This window comes from Moschus berezovskii, chromosome 9 (assembly GCF_049115385.1).
Source record: "Moschus berezovskii isolate FMDL1 chromosome 9, NW_MosBer_1.0, whole genome shotgun sequence".
NCBI lineage: Eukaryota > Metazoa > Chordata > Mammalia > Artiodactyla > Moschidae > Moschus > Moschus berezovskii.
The window spans coordinates 68,951,686-68,978,617 of NC_142468.1; the positions used below are offsets into that span (position 1 = coordinate 68,951,686).

Below are 26,932 nucleotides of genomic sequence, written 5' to 3' on the forward strand. Positions count from 1 at the left end.
GCATTTTTCTGTCTGCCTATTGCAGGGAAATATGAATTGGTCAGGCAGTTTCTTTACTTTTGAACACAAACTTAGTTGTTTAAAATTTTCCCTCATGGGTTTCATAGAAAGCAGCAATGGAAGTTCAGCTTAAACAGAGAAACATATAAACCACAGAAGCATCACACAAAGATACACACAATAGCAGTAACTTTCCTTGGCTTAAAATAGCAACTCAGTCTTCCTACAACTAAGTTATTTTTACAAACTTGAGCTAGATAAATACACATACCTTCTCTTCGCTCTTTTAATTTCTTCCGGAAAACCTCAGCCCGGATCTCTTCAAAGGAGAACTCCCCCACTCCTGCATAAATCTTCTCCTTACAATACATCATCTTCTCCTTCTTCTCAGACTCTTGCTGAAGACTTTGAACTCTCTGCAGGAGATCGCCTTCTTCCTTTCCAGGCTTTCTTGTGCTTAGAATGTGGTTTATACTGGGTTCAATTTTACATGGTGTCCTAAAAGAAGCAAGATAATTATTATTTATCATACAGATCAAACGAGCTGTTTCTTACGTTTTGACAAAACACAGGGATGATGTCAGTTGTAAGGCTATATATGATGAATTCCAAAAAACAAAAACGATTAACAGGCTAAAAATAATTTACATGGTCCATCAACAATTATGTTCTGAGTACTACTATGATGAGGAAGGAATTAGCTATAAGTTAAGAGTTATCAAATAGCTTATATTACTTATAAGTAAAAATAAATCTGAGTAACATATCTTTTTTTCAAAGGAGGTAATATTTTTATTGACATATAGTTGATTTATAATGTGTTAGTTTTACATGCATAGCAGTGATTCAGTTATATATTATATATATGTATTCCTTTTCAGACTTTTTTCCCTTATAGGTTATTACAAAATACTGAGTATAGTTCTCTGTGCTATACAGTAGGTCCTTGTTGGTTATCTATTTTATATATAGTTATATGTATATGTTAATCCCAATCCCCTAATTTATCCCATACCTTTCCCCTTTGGTGGGCTTCCCTGGTGGCTCAGACAGTAAAGAATCAGCCTGCAATGAGGGATACCTGGGTTTTATCCCAGGGTCGGGAAGATCCCCTGGAGAAGGGAAAGGCTACCCACTCCAGTATTCTTGCCTAGAGAATTCCACGGACAGAAAGCCTGGTGGGTTACAGTCCATGGGTCGCAAAGAGTCGGACATGACTGAGCGACTAACACTAACACTTTGCCCTTTGGTAAACATAAGTTTGTTTTCTATGACTGGTGAACAACCAAATCTAAATAGAACCCAGTGTACAAAATGAAGCTAACTTATGCAATGCAGCCCATTTCTCACTGTTCTGAACCCAGAAGAATTAGAAATACAGCATTTAGAGAACTGATAATGTAAAATTCAACATTACCAACTGAAGGGGAAGAGTAGAGAGTGGTAATACAGGTTTGAAAATGGAGCATACCTCAATCAGGATCTGGACTATGGATGAGAATCACTTATATATCTTTTATTTTTTTGTGTATCTTTTTACAACTAAAGATATCTGGTCCTCACCTCGGATACACTGGATCAGAACTTTTAATGGTCAAAAGGCTTCCTCAATTTGCTCAACTGATAAAAAGACTTTATGGAAAAACCTACACAAACATCATACCTAGCATATAATGAGGGGTTACAAATTATATATGAAGAAACTCTTGCAATGGGACACAAAATATGACCTAATATTACCACTCCATAATGTTATATATTAGACTGAATCTTAGGCTGCCTGATTATTTAATCATCTATTATATTTCATAGAAATGCCAAGAAAAAGACATCCAGAAAAAAAAAAGCAGGTTATGAGCAAAAACTGCCATAATTCCTCACTACTGTCAATAATAAAGATAGAACATCTCCCTTAAATAACAATGACTATCTTTGACTACACCAATTTAAATATAAACCTATTGAGTTTATTCCTTAATAAGAATAACAAGTGGTCTTTAAGCCCTAACACACTAAAAAAAAAAAAAGACATAAAGGAAATAAAACTTTCATTTACTTTCATTTCCACAAAGAAAATGCTTTAGGAATTAGATAGGTGCCCCTGCTCATCCTTAATAATTTCCATCTCAAAATATCTGGAAATAAAACTCACATAACTGGCTGTTGTGCAGTCTCTTCCACATATGGAGTAAAACTTGGAAGCATAGAGGGTACAGCTGTCATAGACGCTGTATTGCCACGAGGCTGGCGATGAAGAAGAAAACTAAAATTACCATGGTTTTACATTCTGACAGACCATATGCAGACCATGCCTAATTATTCAAGAGGAATTAAAAGAGATGCGAAAAATACTCCTCTATTTGAACTCTGAAGCCTTTGTTATGTCAGCAAATAAACTGGATCTTAAGAGTCCTTACCCTGTATTCCAAAGGCCTGCCTGTGTTCCAAGGGCCGGCTTGTAGCTCATTCTCTTTGCCTCTGGACACAGGAGGTGCTATCCATGGCTGGACTGTAGGCTTAGATGACTCTGCTCTAGAAGCCTCATCAGCATTTTCATCAAAAACAGTAATTCTAGTATTACTTTGCATCTGTTGAGGAACTGGATTTTGGAGACCTCTGTTCTGGCTTGGAGCTAAGAGAAAAATATTAAACTTTCAAAATCTAAATTTAAAAATCTTTACCAATTTAGATGCCCAATAAGGTATACCTGAACCTTTCCCAAATTAAGATTACTTCTACTACCATAGAATCAGAGATTTAAATAATAATTTAAAAGAAACCTTAATGCATCGAATTATTAATTTTTAAGTCTTTCTGCATTTGTTAATTATACCCTCCCTCTTTTCCCTCACCTGTAATCTTTTACATATGGATATCCAAAAAACAAATTCTGTATCTTCCTTCAGTCATCATTCTAACATTGTCTAATTTATCAGGATTAACTGAAATCTTAATACTCATTTTTCAGTTAAAATTTTTCTCTCAGCTGAAATGTATTTAATCTAAAAAAAAAAACAAGTTAGCCCACATATTATTGGTATTCTCTTTAGTGGGGCTGCTTATCAGAGTCAAGCTGCATCATGATCCAGATAAAATATTTTTTAGGACTACATTCTCTGTACTCAGATCTCCAAGGAACATTCTGAGTATTACAAAGCTGATATCAGGATAGGGATAAGAGATCTAAATATCTGGTCTATGTGTCTAACTGCTATAAATGTGGTTAATAAAAGCTTACTGCTCTCTGTACCTCCTGCTCAATTTTGCTGGGAACCTAAAATTTACCTTAAAAAAATTAGTAGATTTAAAAAACAGCTATTGCTAATCATCTTTAAGTATACAAAGAGAGCCCAATTTCTGACCCTCCAAAACTGAAGACCAAATTAATACATTCTTTGTGAATTTGGTATATGTAAGCTTCACTTTGATAATACTTGCTATATTACTGCATATCTTTCAACTAACAACTGAAACTCAGAAACTCTAGTTGCTTATTACTCTAGATACATATTATATTAAGTTTTTCTTTTTTCTTTTCCTTCCTTCTCTCTGTCTTTCCCTCTTTCTTTGCATTATAAGGGTCCCAGAATAGGGTTTTCTTAATTAAAGACACAAAATGCTGACATGTTTTAGTGTTACTGCACACTGTGATCGCAGCTTCTCCTTAGACTTGTTTTTTGCTTCCTAGTAGTCAGAACATTTGGAGAAGGAGATGGCACCTCACTCCAGGACTCTTGCCTGGAAAATCCCATGGACAGAGGAGCCTGGTAGGCTGCAGTCCATGGGGTCGCAAAGAGTTGGACACGACTGAGTGACTTCACTTTCACTTTCACACATTGGAGAAGGAAATGGCAACCCACTCCAGTGTTCTTGCCTGGAGAATCCCAGGGACGGGGGAGCCTGGTGGGCTGCCGTCTATGGGGTTGCACAGAGTCGGACACGACTGAAGCAACTTAGCAGCAGCAGCAGCAGTCAGAACAGTAGGACAATGTTCGTACATATATTTATATATGATTCCCTTACATAATTTGCCTACCACTCGAAACTAAAAGCTTCCCATAATAACACTTAACAAACTTACCCTTGAGAGCACCCCCTACACGGCTGATAGGAGCTCTTGCTGTCTTTTTCCCTTTGCTTTTTAGTTCAGCCAGTGTGCTTCGTTGTGGTACAGAAGATCCCACAACTTCCTCCTCCTCTTCTTTCTCAAGTGCCAACAGAGTTTGCCGAGACACTCGAGCTTGGAATTGTCTAAAGTAAGAGAAGGGACAATTAGCAGTTTGTGAGATGAACACTACTGTCCAGATTCAATTTCCTAATTTGCTAAACAAGGGAAAAAGAGTGGGATGGAAGGGAAGAAATATATAGAAATAGCCAAAAAAAGTGTTTATTCTCTCAGAAACAAAGAAAGCCACCTTGAAATCAGAGAAGGTCCAGATTTATATGTCCAAATTTGACCAATCAAAAATACTCTGAAGAGCACCAGCACGTTGACCTCAGGATTTAATCAGTGTCTTAGATTAAGATTATAGAATACATTAAGATCGGTTTCCCATCAACTTTTTATTATGACTTTTTAAACTCACAAAATAGTTGAAAGAGTAAGTGAGCACCCATACACTCTTCACCTAGATTCACTAACTGTTAACATCTTGACACATCTATTTTATTGTCTCTCTTGCTACAGAGAATCCCCACCCGACTCACTACCCCAACATTTCCCCTGAATCAGATGAATGAAGTTGCATTCAACATGACATTTTACTTTTTAGTAAAGCTGGTAGAAGTTTGAAGACTAAACTTCTGTGCTGTTACCAAAGTTTTAAGTATTATCAAAAGGGTAAAGAAATTGAATAAACTGCAAATGCTGGCCAAGATGGAATAAGCACATATTAGTTTCTCTTTTTCTCACTGATTAGAATTAAAAGCTAAAAAAAAAAATTAAAAACTCCAGACAAAAATACAAAATACAACCGAGGTCTCTAAAAAGTAAACAAAAGCAAGTGGACTGTGGAGAGGAGTCAAACTTAAAGAAACAACCCACTCAAGGCTGTTTCCTGTTTTTTTCCCCTTCTCTTTTCCATATGGTTTTGAATTGTTATATTAGCAGTGGAGGAAGCTAAAACTCCTAAAGAAACCTCATCTTTCTGTCCAGAGGAAAGGAAAAAGCAGACTGTGAGGGCCAATGAGTATGGGAGAAATATTGGAGGGGATGAACTGAAGAAGAGAATCTCCTGATTCTGTACATGAACTGGCACAAGCCCTGGACCACCCTTGAGCTATGCATACACAGAGCAGACCCAAAGCAGCACAGAAAAGGCTTTGAGAACTGAACTATAATATAAACCACTGTCCAAGCCCTAGACTAACCCTGGAGCAACAGACAAAAGGGATAGACCTAAAGGTCTCTGAAAATTGAACTGACATTAGAACCACTACTCACATAAGTTAAAAAAGAAATTATATCTGAAGGCTGGTTACCTAATAAGACAAAAGCATCAACATTAACTAAGAGGACCTAGAGTCTAATAATACCAACATAAATGTCTAGTATATAATCCAAAATCACCTGACATATAAAGAACCAGGAAAATGTGACCAATTCTCAAAGGGAAAACAGAAATACAAACATCAAATGACAGCTTCCTTGGTGGCTCAGACGGTAAAGAATCTGCCTGCAATGTGGGAGAACTGGGTTTGATTCCTGGGTTGGGAAGATCCCCTGGAGGAGGGCATAAAAACCCACCCCAGTATTCTTGCCTGGAGAATCCCCAAGGACAGAGGAGTCTGGAGGGCTACAGTCTGTGGGGTCGCAAAGAGTTGGACACAACTGAGTGACTAAGCACATTATAGCACAATGACCAAAAATATAAATATAGAATTCACAGCACAACCATGATTGGTATTTATGAAGAAATTTTATATATAGTTTAAAGAATATTTTTAAAAAATCACAATATTGTAAAGTAATTATCCTCCAATTAAAATAAACTAATTAATTAATAAATAAAAACATCAAATGACCCAGGTGTTGAGTTTTCAGTCAGATTTTAAAGCAGGTAACACAATGATGCTCCATAATATAAAGGTAAAAATATTTTAAATGAATGGAAAGATAGAAATTCTCAACTGACACAAACTGTGAAAAAGAATCAAATGGAAATTTTAGACCCAAAAAACACAATATCTGCAATAAACAATTTACTGGATATACTCTTTTGGCCACCTGATGCGACGAGTTGACTCACTGGAAAAGACTCTGATGCTGGGAAAGGTTGGGGGCGGGAGGAGAAGGGGACGACGGAGAATGAGATGGCTGGATGGCATCACCGACTCTGTGGACATGAGTTTGAGTGTACTCCGGAAGTTGGTGATGGACAGGGAGGCCTGGCGTGCTGTGATTCATGGGGTCGCGGAGAGTCGGACACAACTGAGCGACTGAACTGAACTGAACTGAACTCATTATCAGAATGGAGAAGACTGAAAATGAACCTGAAGACAAATCAACAAAAATTGCCCACCCTAAAGAATAAAGTTAAAATTTTGTTTTAAATGAACAGAGCTTCATGGACCTATGGGACAGTATCAGAGAGTCTAATATATGTGGAAGTGAAGTCCCAGAAGAAAAGGTATAGAAAAGTATTTTTAAAATAATGGCTGAAAACTTTTCAAATTTTGTGAAAGGCATGTCTTCACAAATTCAAAAAGCCCAGTAAACCCCAAATGGATTAAATATAAAGGCAATCATACCTAGATACATCATGATCAAATTGCTGAAAAGCAATGTTAAAGTAAAAAAAAAAAAACTTAGCCAGAGAAAATCAACTCATTACAAAAAGGGGGACAAACCATTCAAATGACTATAGATGTCCCATCAGATATCAGAGAATCTAGAAGAGAGAAACATGCTAAAAGAATTGTTGGACCAGAATTCTACATCCAATGAAAATATCCTTCAAAAATAAAGATGAATAAAGACACTCTCAGGGGCTTCCCTGGGGGTCCAGTGGTTAAAATTCCATGCTTCCAAAATAGGGGGAACGGGTTTGATTCCTGGTTAGGAAATCAAGATTCTTCATGCTGTGAGGCTGGAGGAAAAAAAAAAGACATTCTCAGATGGAGAAAAACTAAGAGAATTTATTGGAAAAGATTCACTCTAAATGAATGGCTTGAAGAAACCTCTTTGTCTGATAGGAAATGATATCAGAGGAAAACTTGGAACTTCAAGAGTAAGGAGAACAAAGATGGTAAATAGACTATTTTTCTTCTAAGTTCTTTAAAATACATATGGCTTTTGAAAGCAAAAATTATAACATTGTCTGATGGGATTTTCAATGTATGTAAATGTAATACTTAACACCAGTATATCAAGAAAGTAGGGAAGATATAGAACCTATATGGTTATAAAGTTCCCATTATTTTACTTGAAGTGGTAAAATATTAACTCTAAGTGGACTGTGAAAAGTTAGGTATACGTATTATATACCCTAGAGGAACCACTAAAAAAATAACAAACAAAAAGTCAATAAAATAAATTAAAATGAAATACTAAAAAAAAAACACAAAAAACCAAACAATCCAAAAGAAGACAAGAAAGGGGCAACAAAGGAACAAAAGACAGAGAAACTGAAAACAAATTTTAAAATAACATATCTAAATCCCACAAAATTGGTAATTCCATCAAAACGTTCTAGATAAACCACATAAAAAGTATTGTGAGAGTTGAGAAAAACACAATACCCAACTCTTTGCTGTGTATACGAACCATTTTTAATAAAAAGACATTGTCAGGTTAAAAGGGAAAAGAGAAACCTGATTTAAAAATGGAGAGAAGACCTTAACAGACTGTTTTTCCAAAAAGGAAAGGCAGATAGCTAAAAGATTACATCAGTAATGCAAGTCAAAACCACAATGAGGTATTACCTCACACCTGTCAGAATGACCATAATCAGAAAGAACACAAATCACAAATGTTGTCAAGGATGTGGAGAAAAAAGAATCCTTGTACAGTGTTAGTGGGAATGTAAATTGCTGCAGCCAATGTGGAAAAGAGCATGGAGGTTTCTCAAAAAACTAAAAATAGAACTAACATATGACCCAGCAATTCCATTCCTGGGTTTATATCTTAAAAAAACAAAAACACTAATATGAAAAGATACATGCACCCCAGTGTTCAGAGCAGCATTATTTGAAATTGCCAAGATATGGAAGCAACCTAAGTGTCACCAACAGATGAATGGATAAACAAGATGTGGTATACACATATAGTAGAATACTATTCAGTCATAAAAAAGAAAGAAATTTTTCCATTTGCAACAATATGGATGGACTTGGAGGGTATTATGTTAAGTGAAATAAGTCAGACAAACAGACAAAAACTGCATAATATCACTTAAATGTGGAATCTAAGAAATACAACAAACTAGTGAATAAAACAAAAAAGAAACTTACAGATATAGAGAACAAACTAGTGGTTACTAGTGGGGAGAGGCAAAATAGGGGTAGGGGATAGGAAGGTACAAACTATTAGGTATAAACTAAGCTATGAGGACATATTGTACAACACAGGGAATATAGTCAATATTTTATAATAACTATAGATGGAGTGTGTATGCACACTAAGTCACTTCAGTCGTGCCCAACTCTTTGTGACCCTATGGATTATGGCCAGCCAGGCTCCTCTGCCAACTGGATTCTCCAGGCAAGAATACTGCAGTGGTTGCCATGTAGGATCTTCCTGATCTAGGGATCAAATCCACATTTCTTGTGCTTGCTGCAGTAGCAGGTGGGTTCTTTACCACTAGCACCACCTGGAGTATCACCTCTAAACACTGTGGATTACTACATTGCATACCTTTAACTTATACAGCACCGTACATCAACTACCCTTCAATAAAAAGAACCCCCTTTGTTGATAAAAGGAAATCCACACAAAATCCTGTAATATGAATATCTGTAGCAGCATTATTTCATAATTGCCAAAAAATGAAAACAACCTAATGCCCAATAACTGATGAATGGATGAATCATGCACTATATCTACAGAATGACATATTATTCAGCAATAAAAATGAAATACTGATATATGCCACAACTATGTTCATCTATAATGAACCTTGAAAATACGCTAAGTGAAAGAAGCCAGTCACAAAAGACCAGACAACATAGGATTCCATTTATGTGCAATGTCCAGAATAGGGCAATCCAGAGAGAGAAAGCAGATTAATGGTTGCCTGGAACTGGATTGAGAGGGAATGGAGAGTCACTGCAAATCAGTTCAGTTCAGTTGCTCAGTTGTATCTGACTCTTTGGAACCCCATGGACTGCACCAGGCCAGGCTTTCCTGTCCATCACCAACTCCAGGAGCGTGATCAAACTCGTGTCCATCGAGTCACTGATGCCATCCAACCATTTCATCTGCTGTCATCCCCTTCTCCTGCCTTCAGTCTTTCCCAGCATCAGGTCTTTTCCAATGAGTCATTTCTTTGCATCAGGTGGCTCGAGTATTGGAGCTTGAGCATCAGTTCTTCCAATTAATATTCAGGACTGATTTCCTTTAGGATGGACTGGTTGGATCTCCTTGTAGTCAAAGGGACTTTCAAGAGTCTTCTCCAACACCACAGTTCAAAAGCATCAATTCTTCGGTGCTCAGCTTTCTTTTCTTTTTTTTTTTTTGATTTAATAAAGTTTTATTTTTCAAAATGTACACCTGGTGGAACCTGTTCATGCATCTTCACCAGCAGCTGGGGCATCTCCACCCTTGGTGTTTCTGGTGTAAATCACTTGAGCTCTGTGCTTTGAAACCAGTTTAATAAGTCCTTTACTAAGGAGTTCCTGAAGGGCTGCTCTGGCCAGGGAACCACGAATCTTCAGTCTCTCAGAGACGACAGCTGGAGTTATAAGCTTATAGTTGGGAACTTCTTTACAGAGTTTGTCATATGTTGCTTTGTCAAACAAGACTAGGTTATTAAGCTTGTCGCAAACTTTGCCTTTGGACCACTTCTTCTTTTTGGCCTTGCCCCCAGATTTGTTCACTGGATCTTTGTCTTTCTTAGCCGACTTTCCGGCATCTTTCTTTTTCTTGTCGTCCTTGGGCGGCATGGCGAAGCCCGGAGAGAAGCTGCGACCACTGCCGCCTTGCTAAGATGTCCCTCAGCTTTCTTTATAGTCCAACTCTCACGTCCATACGTGACAACTGGAAAAACCATGGCTTTGATTATATGGATCCTTGTTGGCAAAGTAATGTCTTTGCTTTTTAATATACTGTCTAGGTTGGTCATAGCTTTTCTTTGGAGCAAGTGTCTTTTAATTTCATGGCTACAGTCACCATCTGCAGTGATTCTGGAGCCCAAGAAAATAAAGTCTGCCACTGTTTCCATCGTTTCCTCACCTATTTGGCATGAAGTGATGGGACTGGGTGCAATGATCTTAGTTTTCTGAATGTCAAGTTTTAAGTCAGCTTTTTCACTCTCTTCTTTCACTTTCATCAAGAGCCTCTTTAGTTCTTCTTCACTTTCTGCCATAAGGATGGTGGCTTCTGCATATTTGAGGTTATTGCTATTTCCCCTGGCAATCTTGATTCCAGCTTGTGCTTCATCCAGCCCAGCATTTCTCATGATGTACTCTGCATATAAGTTAAATAAGCAGGGTTACAATATACAGCCTTGACGTACTCCTTTCCCAATTTGGAACCAGTCTGTTGTTCCATGTCTGGTTCTAACTGTTGCTTCTTGACCTGCATACAGATTTCTCAGGAAGCAGGTAAGGTGGTCTGGTATTTCCATCTCTTTCAGAATTTTTCAGTTCATTGTGATCCACAGAGTCAAAGGCTTTAGCATAGTCAATGAAGCATAAGTAGATGTTCTTCAGGAATTCTCTTGCTTTTTCTATGATCCAACAGATATTGGGAATTTGATCTCTGGTTCCTCTGCCTTTTCTAAATCCAACTTGAACATCTGGAAGTTCTCGGTTCACATACTGTTGAAGCCTAGCTTGGAGAAATTTGAGTATTACTTTGTTAGCATGTGAGATGAGTGCAATTGTGTGGTAGTTTGAACATTCTTCAGCATTGTCTTTCTTTGGGATTGGAATGAAAACTGACCTTTTCCAGTTCTGTGGAATAATAATAAGTATGGAATTCATTATGGGGTGTTAAAAATGTGGTAAAATTAGATTGTGGCAATGGTTGCATACCTTCAATACTGTTGGGAAAAAAAGTAAGCAAAGGAAAAGATGTATCATGAAAACTAAAGAAAGTTGGACTGGCTATATTAATATCAGATCAAGCTGACTTCAGAAAAAGTATGATCAGGGATAAAGATGAACATTATATAATGATAAAGGGATCAATTCTACATGTGTATATACTTAATAGAACTTCAAAATATATGTAGCAAGGCTGATAGGAGCTCAAAGAAGAAAGAGATAAATTCACAATAAAAGAGGGAATTCCCTGGTGGTCCAGTGGTTAGGACTCCCTGAACTCTCATTTTTGAGGGCCCAGATTCAGTTCCTGGAAGGGGAACAAAGATCCCACAAGCTGTGTGGCAAAAAAAACAAAAAACAAAAATAAAATCCCACAAAAAAGCCACAATAAAAGAGACTTCAAGATTCCTCTCTCAGTAATTGACAGAATAAGTAAACAGAAAGTCAGCAAGGATAGAGAAGACCAGAACTGACTACCAATCTACTTGACCTAAAAATGACATTTATAAAATATTTTATTCCAAAACAGCAGAAAACACATTTTTCAGGTGTACATAAAACATTCACATATTCTGGGCTATAAAATGAACCTTAATAAATTAGAAAGACTTGAAACCATACAAATTATGTTCTCTACCCATAATGGAATTAAACTAGAAATCAGTAGCAGGGAGATATCTGAAAAATCTCCAAATACTTCCTAATAATACACTTCTGTATATCCCACGGATCAAAAGGAATACATAAGGAAAATTAGAAAATATTTTGAACTGAATGAAAATGTAGTATTATTATCAAAATCTGTGGGATATGGCTAAAGCAGTGCTTAGACAGAAATCTTTTACATTAGAAAAAAAAAGCTCTAGAAAACAGTGCTCTAAGTGCCACCTTCAATTAGAAAAGGGGCAAGTTAAACCCAAAGCAAGCACAAAGAAGGAAATAATAAAGAGCAGAAATTAATAAAATTAGGAGCAGAGTATCAATTAAGATAAAAAAATCAATGGAAGCAAAAGCTGATTTCCTAAAAAGATCAGTAGAAATTGATAAACTAGAGGACCAATATCAGGATTATCAATATGAAAAAACAAAGAAGGAAGGGCACTACCTAACCTACAGACATTAAAAAGATAATAAAGGAATACTATGAACAACTCTATGCCCATTAACTCATCACTTAGATGAAGTGGACCAAGTCCTTGAAAGATAAAAACTACCAAAGCCTATTCAAAGAAATAAAAGATCTAAATAAATGGAGAAATACATCTTGTTCATGCATAATACTAATCAAAATCCTAGAAAGCTGATTCTAGAATTTATACAGAAAGTCAAATGAACTAGAAGAGTTAAAAAGAACAATTAACTGATTTCCAGACTTACTATAACTCTTCAGCAATCTAGATAAGGGTAATATATACCAATGATCGGAGAAGGCAATGGCAAGCCACTCCAGTACTCTTGCCTAAAAAATCCCATGGACAGAGGAGCCTGGTAGGCTGCAGTCCGTGGGGTTGCTATGGGTCGGACACGACTGAGCGACTTCACTTTCACTTTTCACTTTCACACATTGGAGAAGGAAATGGCAACCCACTCCAGTGTTCTTGCCTGGAGAATCCCAGGGACGGGGGAGCCTGGTGGGCTTCCATCTATGGGGTCACACAGAGTCAGACACGACTGAAGTGACTTAGCAGCAGCAGCATACCAATGATAGACATTAAGATCAAAAGAGAAAACAGAGTAACAGAAATAAACCTTCACAAATATGATCACTTGATTTTTGACAAAAATGCAAAGGTACTTCAATGGAGAAAACCTTTTCAACAAAAGGCACATGAATAAATAAGGTTCATAGGCAAAAAAAGAACCTTAATACCTTCCACAAAAATTAACTCAAAATGGATCACAAATTTAAAAACAAAAAGTAAAACTATAACACTTCAGGATAAAAACACAGGAGAAAAGTCTTTGTGACCTTCAGCTAGATGGAATTCTTAGATATACCAAAAGCACAACCCATGCAAGAAATAATTGATAAATTAAACTTCCTCAAAATTAAAAATTTCTATACAGTAAAAGTCACTTCCAGAATTAAGCTGGGAGAAAAGGTTTACAAATCACTCATCTGACAAAAGACTTGGATTCAGAATAAAGAACTCTTACAACTAAAATGCATTATGCTAAATGAAAGCAGCCTGAATCAAAGACTATATACTACATGATTCCACTGACATGACATTATGGAAAAGTCTCAACTATAGGGCTGGAGAATGGATCAGTGGTTGCCACAGGTTGGGACTGTGAGTAGGTATTGACCACAAAGGGATAGAATGTGGGGATTCTATGGAGTGATGAAATTATTCAAATATATCTTAATTATGATAATGGTTACATGTTTCTATTTATCTATGAAAACATATAGAACTGTACATCAAAAACTAGATTTTACTGTATGTTTAAATAGAAAATATATTAAAATGTCTTTTAAAAAACTGAACAGTAATGAAATTAACTTGCCAATCCACAGAGTGCACTTTATTCACATGCAAAACAACTTTTTGTATCTATTAAAGAGTTAAGAAAAGCTCCAGAGAGGAAGTTTACCTGTGCTGGGACTGCAGTCTTTCCAGTGGTTCAGCCTTCTGTTCAATACCTTCCTGAAATATCAGATCTGCTTTCTTAAAGTTTTCTCTAGCTTCATATTCTTCAGCCCATGAGATATAAAACTGAGCAAGTGAAATGCCAATTCCTTGGTTATGTAAATAACTATACATATCCAAAGGTTCATTGCATAAATGTCCCTGTAACAAATTAAAAGCATTAACAGTTAACCAATTTTTTCTTCACATATTGTCTGTTATGTGCCGGTCATTGGAGAGACAATATGTAGTTTCTGCACTGAAAAAAATATTATCTAACACAAGATTATAAGGAATATATTGGGAGGACCTAAAACACATTTACACTAATCCCTTACCTGACAAAAGTAAGGAATTAATTTGTAAGAAAAAGAAATGGGGAAGAAAGCTTTCAAGAATGCATGACATCTGAGTGTGGCCCTTAAGGGGAAATAGACTTAAATAAGGTAAAGAATGGGAAATGAAGTGCACTCTAGGCAGAGAAAAAAGCATAAGCAAAGACTGAAGACTAAGTTTGTGGAGGTGTAAGCTAGATAGAAGTCTGGGGAAAAAAGGTGTGACCAGGCTTGAAAGTTAAGCTCATCAATTGTAAATACACCTGATAGTCAATAGTTGGAGTAGGAGAGCTATAAGCAAAGAAATGACATGGTCAAATCTGTATTTTAAAAGGGACCGTATTAAGACCAGCTACAATACAGATAATTCTAGCAGCAAAAAGGGAAAGGGAAGTGATCACTAAAAATCCTACACCACTAACAAGTTTGATATATTTTTTCAGTCTTTATTTTTCTCTTGAGGAAAAAAGGAACATATATCATTCTTCCACGGAATAAAAAGATTTTTGTCATTTTATAGTTTTAATCATAATTAAATATTTTTATTCCATTTAACTATGCATCATTCATTTTCCATGCTGCTACTTAATCAATATTTTTGAATGGGTGAACAACGTTCCATCTAGTAGATCTTTCATCATTTAACTATTCCCTTATTTTTTGCACAAACCACTTCTAATAATTGTGTAAATAATTGTAAATAATTGTGTAATGAACATCTTTAAGCATATTGCCTTTCACATTTTACATTATTCCCTTAAGATAAATTCCTATAAGTGGAACTAGGTTAAAAAGTAAATTGCTTTCTAAGACAGTTATATGAATTTAAAATGTTAGCAGTTATTTCCAAATATAATTTCATAGCTGATATTTATTTTTAAAAGTTTCTACTTTCATATAAAAGTAGCATTTCAGTGTTCTCATTAAAAGTTCTTTTACTACAGAAGAGGATAACATTTTCTCCTGTTCATTTACTACATGTATTTTCATTCATATCTTTCTGTTCCTGATTGTCTGGCCTTGGTTTAGTCTGCCTCGTATGTTTTACCATACATCTCAACACTTTCCCTCTTTCTCTTCTGTTACACTTACAATTAATTGCTTATCATCTGTCTTCCTCAATAAAGTAAGTTCCACAAAGGCAAAAAACATTGCTCTCTACTATATTCCAGTCCCTACCCACAGTCTAGCAGAAAAAAATGAAATGTTCCATTTATATCTTTAACAAAATCCATTAGTATCTTATAGTTTAATTTCATAGTAATTCAGTAATGGAGTTTTTCTGTTTATTCAAATTAGAGATGTTTTCCCACATGTGATGATATTTCAAGCAAAGTAATAATTCTCAAGGTTTATCACTGTAAGAGCAAGTCCTTGATATCTATTACTACATAAATAAAGTTTAAAATTGACTGCACTTCAATAATGGTTTTCTGAATAGCTGTGGTGCAGCATGGGGCAGTGAATACAGTTTGGGTTATTCCAGAGTGCTGAATAAGATCACTAAGAAATAACATAAATAAAAGGATAAGATGGTTAGATTAATCGATTCAAAAGTTAAACATATCTTGCTGGTAACTCTTAAAAGCCAAATTAAAACCATTTTAAACTTTTAACTAAAAATACTGGATATTTTCTAAGAACGAATTTTTCCTTAGCTAGATTTTAGTTATCTTTTATAAAAAATGACTGGAGAAAACTTTCTGGAAAGCAAAAGAGTAATGTGAGGAACCCATCTTTACTCCTCTTGACTAAGAAAGAGAGCAAAATAATTTAATATGCACCTTGTTTCCCAGGTACAGAGTTTAGATTACTGCTGATCACTCTAGGAGTAATAATTTGAATTTGAGGTGTTTTTTTTTTTTAATGTGGAATGTGAGGGTTATCTAGACCAGTGCTTCTCCAACTACCTGTGGTGAAGAGGACAGTTTTAGGCATGTGTGTTTAAAAGTTTCTGTTGCCTTGTTGACTGCTATTTTTTTAAAACACAACAAAAACAGAAGTTACAAGAAAAATGATGTGCATAGATGCGCAACATTAAATTATCAATAAAATTTCTAAACGCTTACTCTCAATTTTTGTACTTACCTTGAACAGTCTATGGATCATTCTTTCAGGAGCACTGGTTTAGATTATGCTTTTTACTCTATGATAATCATTACTCTTCACTACAAACATTGGGTTAACACAAGTGAACAGAGAAATTATTCCAATTACTACTTTTAATAGTTCCAACTAAATATAATCATAGAAACCTGGGATTAAATGTCGCTTTAGAGGTTTATTTAGTTCAACCTTCTAATTAGTCACATATAAGAATATTATATAAAATAGAATGAACAACAAAATCTATTAGTACACCACCAGGAACCACAGACTACATACTAACAAATCTGTTTAGCATTCTTTGTGTGCCATCCTTTCTTATGAATTCCCATAACTACTATCTCTAAGGTAATGTCACCAACTTACATAAGGATGCCAAAATATGTCAAATGACCTGCAAAAATGAAGATAATTATGTCTTCAAGATTCATTTAACTATATTTCATCATATTACAATGATTGTTGAAAATAGTCTATTATTTAGAATTACTTGACTACTTATTTTTAATTTTTATATATTTTATTTAATTCTATCACCTAAAATTCTATTCTAAATATTTATCACTTGCCTTTTTTCCTTTTTTTTAAAAAAAAAGTGATGTATTTATTTATTTATTTTTGGCTGCATCAGGTCTTAGCCGGGATAGGTGATCTTTTTCTTGAGATGTGTGGGCTTCTCTCTAGTTGTGGTGTGCAGGCTCAGTAGTTGTTGTTTGTGGGCTTTGTTGCCCCATGGCATGTGGGATCTTAGTTCTCCAACCAGGGACTGAAACTGTGTCCCCTGCATTGGAAGGTAGATTCTTAACCACTGGACAACCAGGAAGTCCCCAGTTGCTTTTCTCTAATCTCTTTTAGGATAAAAGAAAAGAGTTAATGTCTAAGAAACTCTGGTCATCATTTTTATAAAGATGTTTTCATAAAAAATCCTCAAAAGTGTTCTTAAAAGAACTATATGCCAAGTAATACAGTACAAAGTGGTCAAGTCAATAGTTTTAATTATAGCAACATACTAAATGAAAAAAAACGAAAGACAGATAAAATATAAACAACACTTTTTTTTATGGTGATGATTCAAAAAATGGAAGAAAAGAACAGCAGAATCACCTACAAAAGTTTTTCCCAAACAATTGTACTACTACCATGTGCTGGTTCCTATATGTCCTCCCCGAGTACAGCCGCACGGCTTAATGATGATTAAAATCAATTAATCACACATTCCTACAGAGAGATATACAGTTTTAATGGGTTAAAAAAATTAGAGTAAAATGCATCTCTAGATGGAAACAATTTAACAAATATTGAGTAATTATGGAATGTTTAGTATCTACTGAACAGCTCAGTTTTTGGATGTATAAGATACCTATAGAGAAAAATCTCTTAATTTAATATTTTAAACTCAGATGGCACTTCAGAAAGACTTACCAGCTTAAGCCAGAGACTAAGAAAGCGAGGATCATTATAATATCGTTTTTCTCCTTGTAGCGCTTCTACAGCTCTTTCTAATAACATTGACATATTGCTTTCCTTCCCACCCTGAGGATAGTTTTGCTCTGTCCAGTTAATATATCTGAATAGGAAGAGAAGAAATGAAATATTTTTCAAGTTTAACATGTCTTGTTCCAAGATCCATTCTGGGCTTTTCAAAGTAGAAATATCTAATATGTTGACAATGTTTATTTAGAGGTTTTCAGTGACATGTCCTAAACCTGTATCTCTCAAACTTTTCTAAATATTGCTAATATGTAGCTGTGGGAAATAATGAGGATGGTGGCAGATGGGTAGAGCTCACAGTCACACCTCAGGAAGATACACTATGATTATTCTGCTTCTTTATGTCTCAAAAACACTACTCTCTACTCTAACACACTGCTTCACACAACCCAGATTGAGAAGCATAGCTATAAGAACTCCATCTATTAAGTTTCTATTGCCCTGTTAAATAAAAAAGACTCACCTATCCCAAACATCCAGAGGGTCATTTCCAGCATAAAAACGAATTTCAGATTCAAATGCCCTGAAATTTAAACAGAAAATGTTAGCATAAGCAATAGTGATAAAAGCCAAATGAACAAGTGTCACCTTCACTTTTATTCACTATTAAGTATTTAATATCAATCTAGATAACTGTACTGGAGTTTGAGGGCTTGTTAAACAGAAAGAAAAAGAATAGAAATAATCAGGATTCTGTTTGATAACATAACTGGAGAGATAAAATATGAAGAAATTAAAGAAATTTCAAGACAACTTATAGAAAAGCAGTATTACACAGCATTTAAAGCTCTGGAACAAGACTCCCAAGGTTCCAGTGCAGCTCTACTAATCACTAACTGAGTGACATTAGAAAAGCTATTTAAACTCTGCTTTCAGTTACCTCATCTGTAAAATGGGGATAATAATATGATCTATCTTATTAGGTTGATTAGTCTTAAGTGTAAAGTGTTTAGACAAAGTAAGTAGTTAAGTACGCAATAAATGACACCCATTACCTTTATATGCATATGATAGTACTGAAGAAGCTAACTACACACACACACACACACACACACAAATATACATACAGAAATAAGACTCTTAAAGAAAAATTACATGGATAACATTAGTCAAAGAAGAATTAGACCATATAAAAATTGGAGGAATGTTTCAGAGAAAATGTGAAATATGACTTTATAAAGTGCTTACAAAGGCAGAGGGCTAAGATGAAGTTATGATTGACCAGTCAGAATAGAGGGGAAGTATTATGTAATAAACCATAATTTAAATAAACCATTTATCAGTAATAACTGTATAAGGGATTATGTTTAACATAAAGAATAAGAATAGTCCCTGATACAAAAGACCCTTAAGCTCTAAAAAGAGAGACAGTACATAAATGAAAAATTAACTAACAACACAGAGTAGTATATTACAACTGCCAAGAATTGATAGTAAAGGCTTCATGAATGTCAAAAGGAGGTGTTATAGAAGCAGTCGTAGAAGGTGGGACTCTGAATGAAACATAAGATTTCAAAGAAAAAAAATTTTTTTCCAAGAGAGAGGGAAATCAGTATTGAATAAAGTTGTCAAAGTCAGAGAGCTTATCCAGAGAAAATTAAACTATAACATAAAGTCAGTATTGGGAATAAACGGGAGATATCTGGAGAGGTAAGAGAATGCTTTAAATGCAAATTTAAAGAGCTTGGATTCTGCCTGTTCAAGCCAGTAGTGGCTTTTCAGTTGGAGAGTATCTTGAATATGGTAAGCAAAGATTTCAAAATGATTAATCAGATAACACTGAAAAAGGCTGAGACCTGGGACCCTTGGCTACGGTGCTTGCACCTGGACAAATGTTTTCTGGAGCAACAGAATATAAAGAAACTATAAGTGAGTAAAAACTGTGTACATGAGCAGTTGGAACAAATTTTGAACAAGATACAAAAAGACCAAAAACCCAACTGCTACTTCTAAGGTGTCCAGAGCAAAAGCAGGGTACTGCAGTATGATCCCTTCATACAGCAAAACCAAGGGGGTGGGCAGATCACCCAAGTCACCCCTCCAGCCCAAACCTTGGACCCACCCCTACCCTCACTCCCTTTAGGAAACCAATTGGCCCATGTTCAGGAAGCAAGGAAACCTGTTACTTGTTTTTGCTCCCTGCAGCTCTAGTCCCAGTAAAGCCTTGCTTGAATGTCTTGTCTGGCCTCTTATCAATTTCTATTGATTAAAGAATCCAAGAACCCTGCTTGATAACAACAGCATAAGAATAGGAGAAATTAGAAAAGGGGCCACAATTGTGTGACTAAAATGGTGGTTTAAGTATGAAATAATGAAAAAAAAAAATTCAAGACACTACTGATAAAAATCAGCAAACCTCCAAATTTATCTATGGATTCAATGCAATCCAATTCAAATCCTAGCAGTCTCTTTTCTAGAAACTGACACAATGATTTTAAAATTTGGAAAAGCAAAGGACCAATAATAGCTGAAACAATTTTGAAAAAGAACAAGTTGGAGAACTTATTCTACCTGACTTCAAGTCTTATTATATAAAGCTAATCAAGACAACATACAACTGATGAAAAGGTAGACAGTTAGATCAATGGAATAGAATAGAGTCCAGAAATGATCCACACATACACAACCAAATGATTTTTGACAAAAGCCCCAAAGCAATTTAATGGGGAAAGACAAAACTCTCTTCAACAAATGAAGGTACAACAACTAAATAGGCATATGAGGGTAGAGACAGAGGCATAAGACCTTTTATTCTAACCTTACACCGTGCACAAGTATAAATTTAAGATGAATCACAGACTTAAACATAAAAGCTAAGACATAGCTACTAGGAAAAAAAAAAAAATCACAGGATTTTTTCCTTTTTTCAAAAAAAAGGACCTTTTAGGCAGGCAAAGATTTCCTAGAGGAGACACAAAAGGTACTAAAAGAAAAACACTAATTAAGCAGACATCAAAATTAGAAATTTCAGCTTGTCAAAAAATACCACCATGAAAATAGATAGCCATGAACTGGGAGAAAATATTTAACACATATATTTGATAAGGGACGTGTATACAGACTACATTAAGAACTCTTGCAATCCAACTATGTGTATGCTTAGATGCTCAGTCATGTCCAACTCTTTGCGACCCCATGGACCGTAGACCACCAGGCTCCTCTATCCATGGGGATTCTTCAGGCAAGAATACTAGAGTGGGTTGCCATGCCCTCCTCCAGGGGATCTTCCAGTTGTAAAATAAGGCAAAATATCTGAACAAACGCATCATAAAAGAAGATATATAAATGGCCAATAAACAAGTAAATAAGTGCTCACTTCAGTAGTCACCTGGGAGATGGGAAGTAAAACCATTATGAGATACCACCAGAATGGCTAAAGTGAAAAAAAAAAAAAAAAAACCACCACACTAAATATGGGACTGGATCTGGAGCAAATTGATTCTAATATGTGGCTGATAGAGGAGTGTAAAATGGTACAACCTTTTGGGAAAACAAACACTTATTCTATGACCCAGCAATGCTATTCCAAGGGAAATTAAAATCTATGTTCACAAAAAGTCTTACTCAAGAATGTAAATAGCAGCTTTACCCACAAAACACATAACTGGAAAGAATCCATTTGTCCATCAATTGATAAATGGATAAACAAATGAAATACTACTCAGTAAAAAAAAAAAAAAAAAAGAGGAACAATCTACTAATACATGCAACATGAAAATGCCTAAAAAACATATTGAAAGTACTGTATGATTCCATTTATATAAAGTGTAAAATAAACAAAACCTATGGTGATAAAAATGTGATCACTGCTTTCTTCATGAAGGAGGGGAAGATTGATTGGGAAGGTGCAGGAGAGAACCTTCTGAGGTAATAAAAATGTTCTGTCTTGAAATGTGTATCAAAATCACCAAGCATACTTAAAAATCTGAGCCTTTCACCGCATGCAAATTATACTTAAAAAAATCAGGGGCTTCCCTGGTAGTCCAGTGGTTAAGAATCTGCTTGCCAACGCAGGGGACACAAGTTCGATCCCTGCTCTGTGGAAGGTCCTACATGCCTTGGAGCAACTAAACCCATGCGCCACAACTACTGAGACTGAGAGCCATGACTACTGAAGCCCATGTGCCTAGAGCTTGTGCTCAAGGAGAGAAGCCACCTCAATGAGAAAAGCCACCTCAAGGAGAAGCCTGCGCACTGCAACGGAAAGTAGTCCCTGCTCACCACAACTAGAGAAAGCCTGCACACAGCAACAAAGACCCAGCACAGTCAAAAGTTTAAAATAATAATAAACAGATCTTTTAAAAAAAAAATCACCAATCCTTAGCAATCGACTAAATCAACGAGTATGAGAGAGCAGTGAGGTAAGATCATTCAGATTAATTCATACCATTAATCAAAATGGAGTAGAAAAAGGAAGGTCCTACCTGAGAGAAGAGATTCAGTATTTAATAACTAGTGAAATATTTATCTAATCATATGTTACAGGTAGATAAAAAGACATTTAGAAGGCAAGTAAGAGATGTAAACAGTAGTTAAATAATGCTGGAAAATTTGAATATGGAATGAGAACAGAGGGCAAAGAACAGAAACTTAGGTAAAATGAAGTAGGAAGCCAACAAGCAAAAAGGAAGAGTAGTTAGTGAAGCAGAAAAACTAGTACAATGTCATAGAATGTCATCAAAAAATTTAAGAGTAGAACACCATCTGTGAAACAAAACCATAAAATCCAGTGCTTTTAAAGATTCAAAGAGATGATCAAGGGTATTCATTACATTAGATCAAAATTATGATAATTTGCTGATAATACAAGAATTTTTTGGTCATAAGACTGCAAGTAGAAACCAATACTTTACCTTTTTGAAAAAAAGTGTATTTATCAAAACATTTGTCAAAGGAGAGCAAGTTTTATTGTTCACTATTTTGAACAATATAGTGGTATTTTTCAGCTTTTCATCACCCTGAGTTCCTTAAATTCAGTTTCTCCAAGGCTTACATTTTCTTTGGAGACCACTATTTCTTTTGTACACATTCTCAAAAATACCCTCCTAGAACATTAAGAGTACAGACAAAGGATAAACAGATGCACTCTCCCTCAGTATTCAGAATACGAAGAAGCATTTCATTAATTGATTAGTCTCAAAGAGTTAATTCTGTTTCAGGATTAAGAATGACATAATTCTTTTGGTAAATACTATAATATGATACTTGCTTTACTTATCAGTTCCCCCTGTATGAGAAATATTTCTACTGATACAAGAGTTTGGCTGCTCCACAGTGAAATGAAATCCTATAGCTCTTGTTCTTAAGTGCACTTGAGGGGATCTTTAGATAGCTGCTGTGTGATGAGAAAGCAGGAGGGGAACAGATTCTCAGACTACAAGTTTTTGAAGAGTAGTTTAGTACTCCTTATGCCATTCTGCATGGGTCCATGCCCACATTAACTACTACAGCTCAGGATGAATGATGACTGGTGGAGCCCCAAACATCCTACACACCGTTTTTGTTGCTGAAGAGTAGTGTTACAGGCAGATTCTTGCTGTGCCAGTGCTCCCTGAAGTGTGGACATGATCCGCCCCTGCCTTAGAGGCTGGACATTTTCTTTACTCAGCTCCCATTCATCTCCCTCCAGGGACATGACTTCACTGTGAAGAGAGAAACAAAAGTAAATCTCATACTAACACTGAGTTGTTATAACACTGGATTATTGTAAATGTTTTCAGAAAAGTGATAATACACTTTGGGTTAAATACAGTGGGCTGGCACATCAGTAGTGTTATTAATGTTATACTCCTAACCTTCTGAGTCTATCTGTGATCTGGTTTCCAAGTTCAAGGCTGCAGTATTACCTAATGGAAGAGAGAACATGGCTACAGTATTGTGAGCAATATCCTAAGAAGAAAGTTTATGACAGGAAGAAAGAAGGGAAAAAATATTATAAATTTGGCAAAGCAGACAAAGTCAGATTGATGCCTATCACTGAATGTATCACCTTGTTTAAAATTAGCAAAGTGTTTATCAGACTAACCCCATGTTTCAACTGATTACTTAAAACTGAAGTTTATATATATAGGTCGCCCAGAGTAGAAGCAGACAAAAATATAGTTTACTGGTCATAAAAGGCTCCTCCAATTATATCAATTCTATGAGGGGGAATCTGCAAAAGCTTTTTGGAGGTAATCATCACAAAGGGTATGTATATACTCTGAACTTCAGAGCTCTACAATCCTCGAAGAGAAGCTTACTTCTGGCTGAGAGATGCTATTTCTGTGTTTAAAACAGAAACAGACAGGCACTATTCTTCAAAAATAAAGTGAAAGTTTTGTGTGACCTCCGTCAAGACGAGAGCAGAAAACTCCCTTCAGGAAAACAAACTGTAAGTGATTAATAATGTAAGTTGTAACTACTCTTATCTTTTTAACTATTTTGTGTAAATAAAAGGGCCATGTCATTTGTTTTTCTATTCTCATGATCTAACACAGGATCTAACAGTAGTAAACACTGAATAAATATTTATTGACGTTTCTAGAATTCTTCTCTTAAAATAGCAATTAAAATATCTGTTAAATGTCCAAAACTGAGCTGGGATTGCTTCCTCCCTCCCTTCTCCTCCTCTTGCTTCCTCAAAGACCTACTTCTTCCCTCATCTCAAATAAATGGCAATTTCATTTATCCAGCTCTCAAGTCAAAAATCTTAATGCCAACCTAGACACCCCTCTCACACCCTCCAGTCTTCCAGCAAGTCCTGTTGGTTCCACCTCCAGAACGTATCCAGGAATGAACCTTCTTCTCAGCATCTCCACTGTTTTCAGCCTGGCTCAAGCCACCATCTTCTCTTGCCTGGACTATTTCAATAACGTCTAAACGGACTGATGCTAAAGCTGAAACTGCAATACTTTGGCCACCTCATGCGACGAGTTGACTCACTGGAAAAGACTCTGATGCTGGGAAAGGTTGGGGGCGGGAGGAGAAGGGGACGACAGAGAATGAGATGGCTGGATGGCATCACTGACTCTGTGGACATGAGTTTGAGTGAACTCCGGGAGTTGGTGATGGACAGGGAGGCCTGGCGTGCTGTGATTCATGGGGTCGCGGAGAGTCGGACATGACTGAGCGACTGAACTGAACTGAACTGAAACTGGTCTCTCTGCTTCCATCCTTTTCTGTCTTTAGTCTTTTCGATACTGCAGCCAAAGTGGTCCTGTTTAAACCCATGTCAGATCATGTCTTTCTTTTGCTCAAAACCCTCCAATAACTTTCAACTACAGAGTAAAAGCCAAGTCCTTACAATGCCTGCATCTTCACCTTTTTTACTTCATTTCCTTTTGTTCTCTGGTTCATTCTGCTCCAATTACTCAGCCAGTGCCCCTGCCTCCCCCAACTCTCACCCTCCAGCCTTTGTACTTCCCCCCCAGATCAATGCATGACTAACTCTTGAGTTTCCTTCCAGTCTTGACCCAAATGACACCTTTTCAGTGAGGCTCTCTGTTCAAAACTATCAAAAATTACATCAACCCTCCTCCTCCCCAGTTTTGTTTTGTACCAACCACTATCTACCTTTTAGTTTATTTATCTTGCTTTCCCTACCCTCATCCCACCCAGAACTTAAGCTTCATAAGGATAGGGATTTTTGTGTTTTTGTTACACCTAGTACTTTGTAGGTGGTTAATAAATCTCGCATGACATCGCTATATTTAAAATGGATAACCAACAAGGTCCCATCCTATTGCACAGGGAACTCTGCTCAATGTTAGGTGGCACTTTGGATAGGAGGGGAGTTTAGGGGAGAATGGATACATGTATGGCTGAGTCCTTTTGCTGTCCACCTGAAACTCACAACAGTGTTAACCGGCTATACTCCAATATAAAATAAAAAGTATATCTATCTTTTGCATGAATTAAAGAGCTCGTAAAATGACATATATCTAAGTACTGTGTGGTGGTGGTAGTGCTCAGTGGTGTCTGATTCTCTGTGACGCTACGGAGTGTAGCCTACCAGGCTCCTCTGTCCATGGAATTTTCTAGGCAAGAATACCGGAGCTGCCATTTATTGCTTCAGAGGATCTTCCCAACACAGGGATGGAACCCTAGTCTCTCTAGTGTCTCTTGTATTGGCAGGCAGATTCTTTACCACTGCGCCACCTGGGAAGCCCGTTAAGTACCGTGTACCCCGTAATGAAAACGCACATAGAATTTCAACCCAGAAGAGCTTATATACGGATAAATAAGGAAGAGCAGCAAGCATGAGGAGAAGGGCTTTTTAGATTTCTAACTATGCTACTAACTTAAAGACAGCACCTACCATGTGCTAAGCACTTATTTGGAGGCAGTTACTTTACAAATACTCGGAATTCTCCCAGAACTCGGAATGGTAGGTAGCGTTCACAACAGCATCTTCCATTTAAAGACGTATCCAAAGTCACAGAGTTAGCGAATGGCTGGGCTGAGATACAAACACACCACAAATTCCAAGCCGTTTGGACCCCCGGGGTCCCACAGCCTCCTTGGCAGCTGGATGCAGCAGGATTCTCACGCGCCCTCAGCCCGCTGAGGTCAGTGCTAACCCTGTGCCTTCACCTCCACTCCTCGCGTCCAATTCCAGCAGGGAGGACGATTCGGTCGGACCTGCGCTTCTCCTGGACTGCTCTCAGCGGAGCCTCTGTCACTGCCAGGCACCCTAGGAGCTCGCAGGCCCAGCTCTCGACCGCCCTTCTCCGGTACCTACCTCGGGGCACTCCTTTCCTTCTGCATCGCCGCCATCCTGCATTCCCGGCTCAGGGCCTCGTCCTCCCGCGGGCCTTTCTTCAGAGCCTCAGACCGCCTGGACCTCCTTCTGCAACCTGCCCTTCGAGGTACTGAAGCGACCGGAGGGTGCTCCCCGAAAAAGCACGCACCTGATTCCCTCACGAACTAGCCACCCAAGCTCTCACGCCCAGCCGCCAAGTTTCAAATTTAACGGTCCCGCGCGGACAACGTGCTACGCCCCTCCGCTCCTCCGCGCTCTCGCCCAAGGAATCCTGGGACTTGTAGTTTATCCGGGTTTAGTCAACGCTATCGCGGGGCATAGTGGGAGTGGTAGTTTCCGGTGACTGTGGCTGTCCAGGTGCCGCAGGTTTCAGTTCAGCTCAGTTCAGTTCAGTCGCTCAGTCCTGTCCGACTCTTTGC

The 26,932-nt window shown here is 36.9% G+C and overlaps 1 protein-coding gene and 1 pseudogene across 2 annotated transcripts in view; both read right to left on the reverse strand.

Annotated features, from left to right (window-relative positions):
- The window catches only part of BUB1B (BUB1 mitotic checkpoint serine/threonine kinase B), a 53,064-nt gene extending 26,352 nt beyond the window's left edge, over positions 1-26,712 (reverse strand). For both annotated transcript variants that reach the window (XM_055436355.2, XM_055436354.2), the window contains exons 1-9: positions 26,493-26,712; positions 23,266-23,412; positions 18,234-18,293; positions 17,702-17,846; positions 13,804-14,000; positions 4,082-4,251; positions 2,418-2,632; positions 2,153-2,244; positions 272-498 (exon numbers count right to left, since the gene is read on the reverse strand). In XM_055436355.2, coding sequence (XP_055292330.2) covers positions 272-498; positions 2,153-2,244; positions 2,418-2,632; positions 4,082-4,251; positions 13,804-14,000; positions 17,702-17,846; positions 18,234-18,293; positions 23,266-23,412; positions 26,493-26,527 — 1,288 coding nt within the window. In that variant the 5' untranslated portion in view covers positions 26,528-26,712. The remainder of the gene's footprint in view (positions 1-271; positions 499-2,152; positions 2,245-2,417; positions 2,633-4,081; positions 4,252-13,803; positions 14,001-17,701; positions 17,847-18,233; positions 18,294-23,265; positions 23,413-26,492) is intronic.
- On the reverse strand, positions 9,654-10,160 carry LOC129562887 (small ribosomal subunit protein eS25 pseudogene; annotated as a pseudogene).
- Positions 26,713-26,932: the final 220 nt, after the last annotated feature.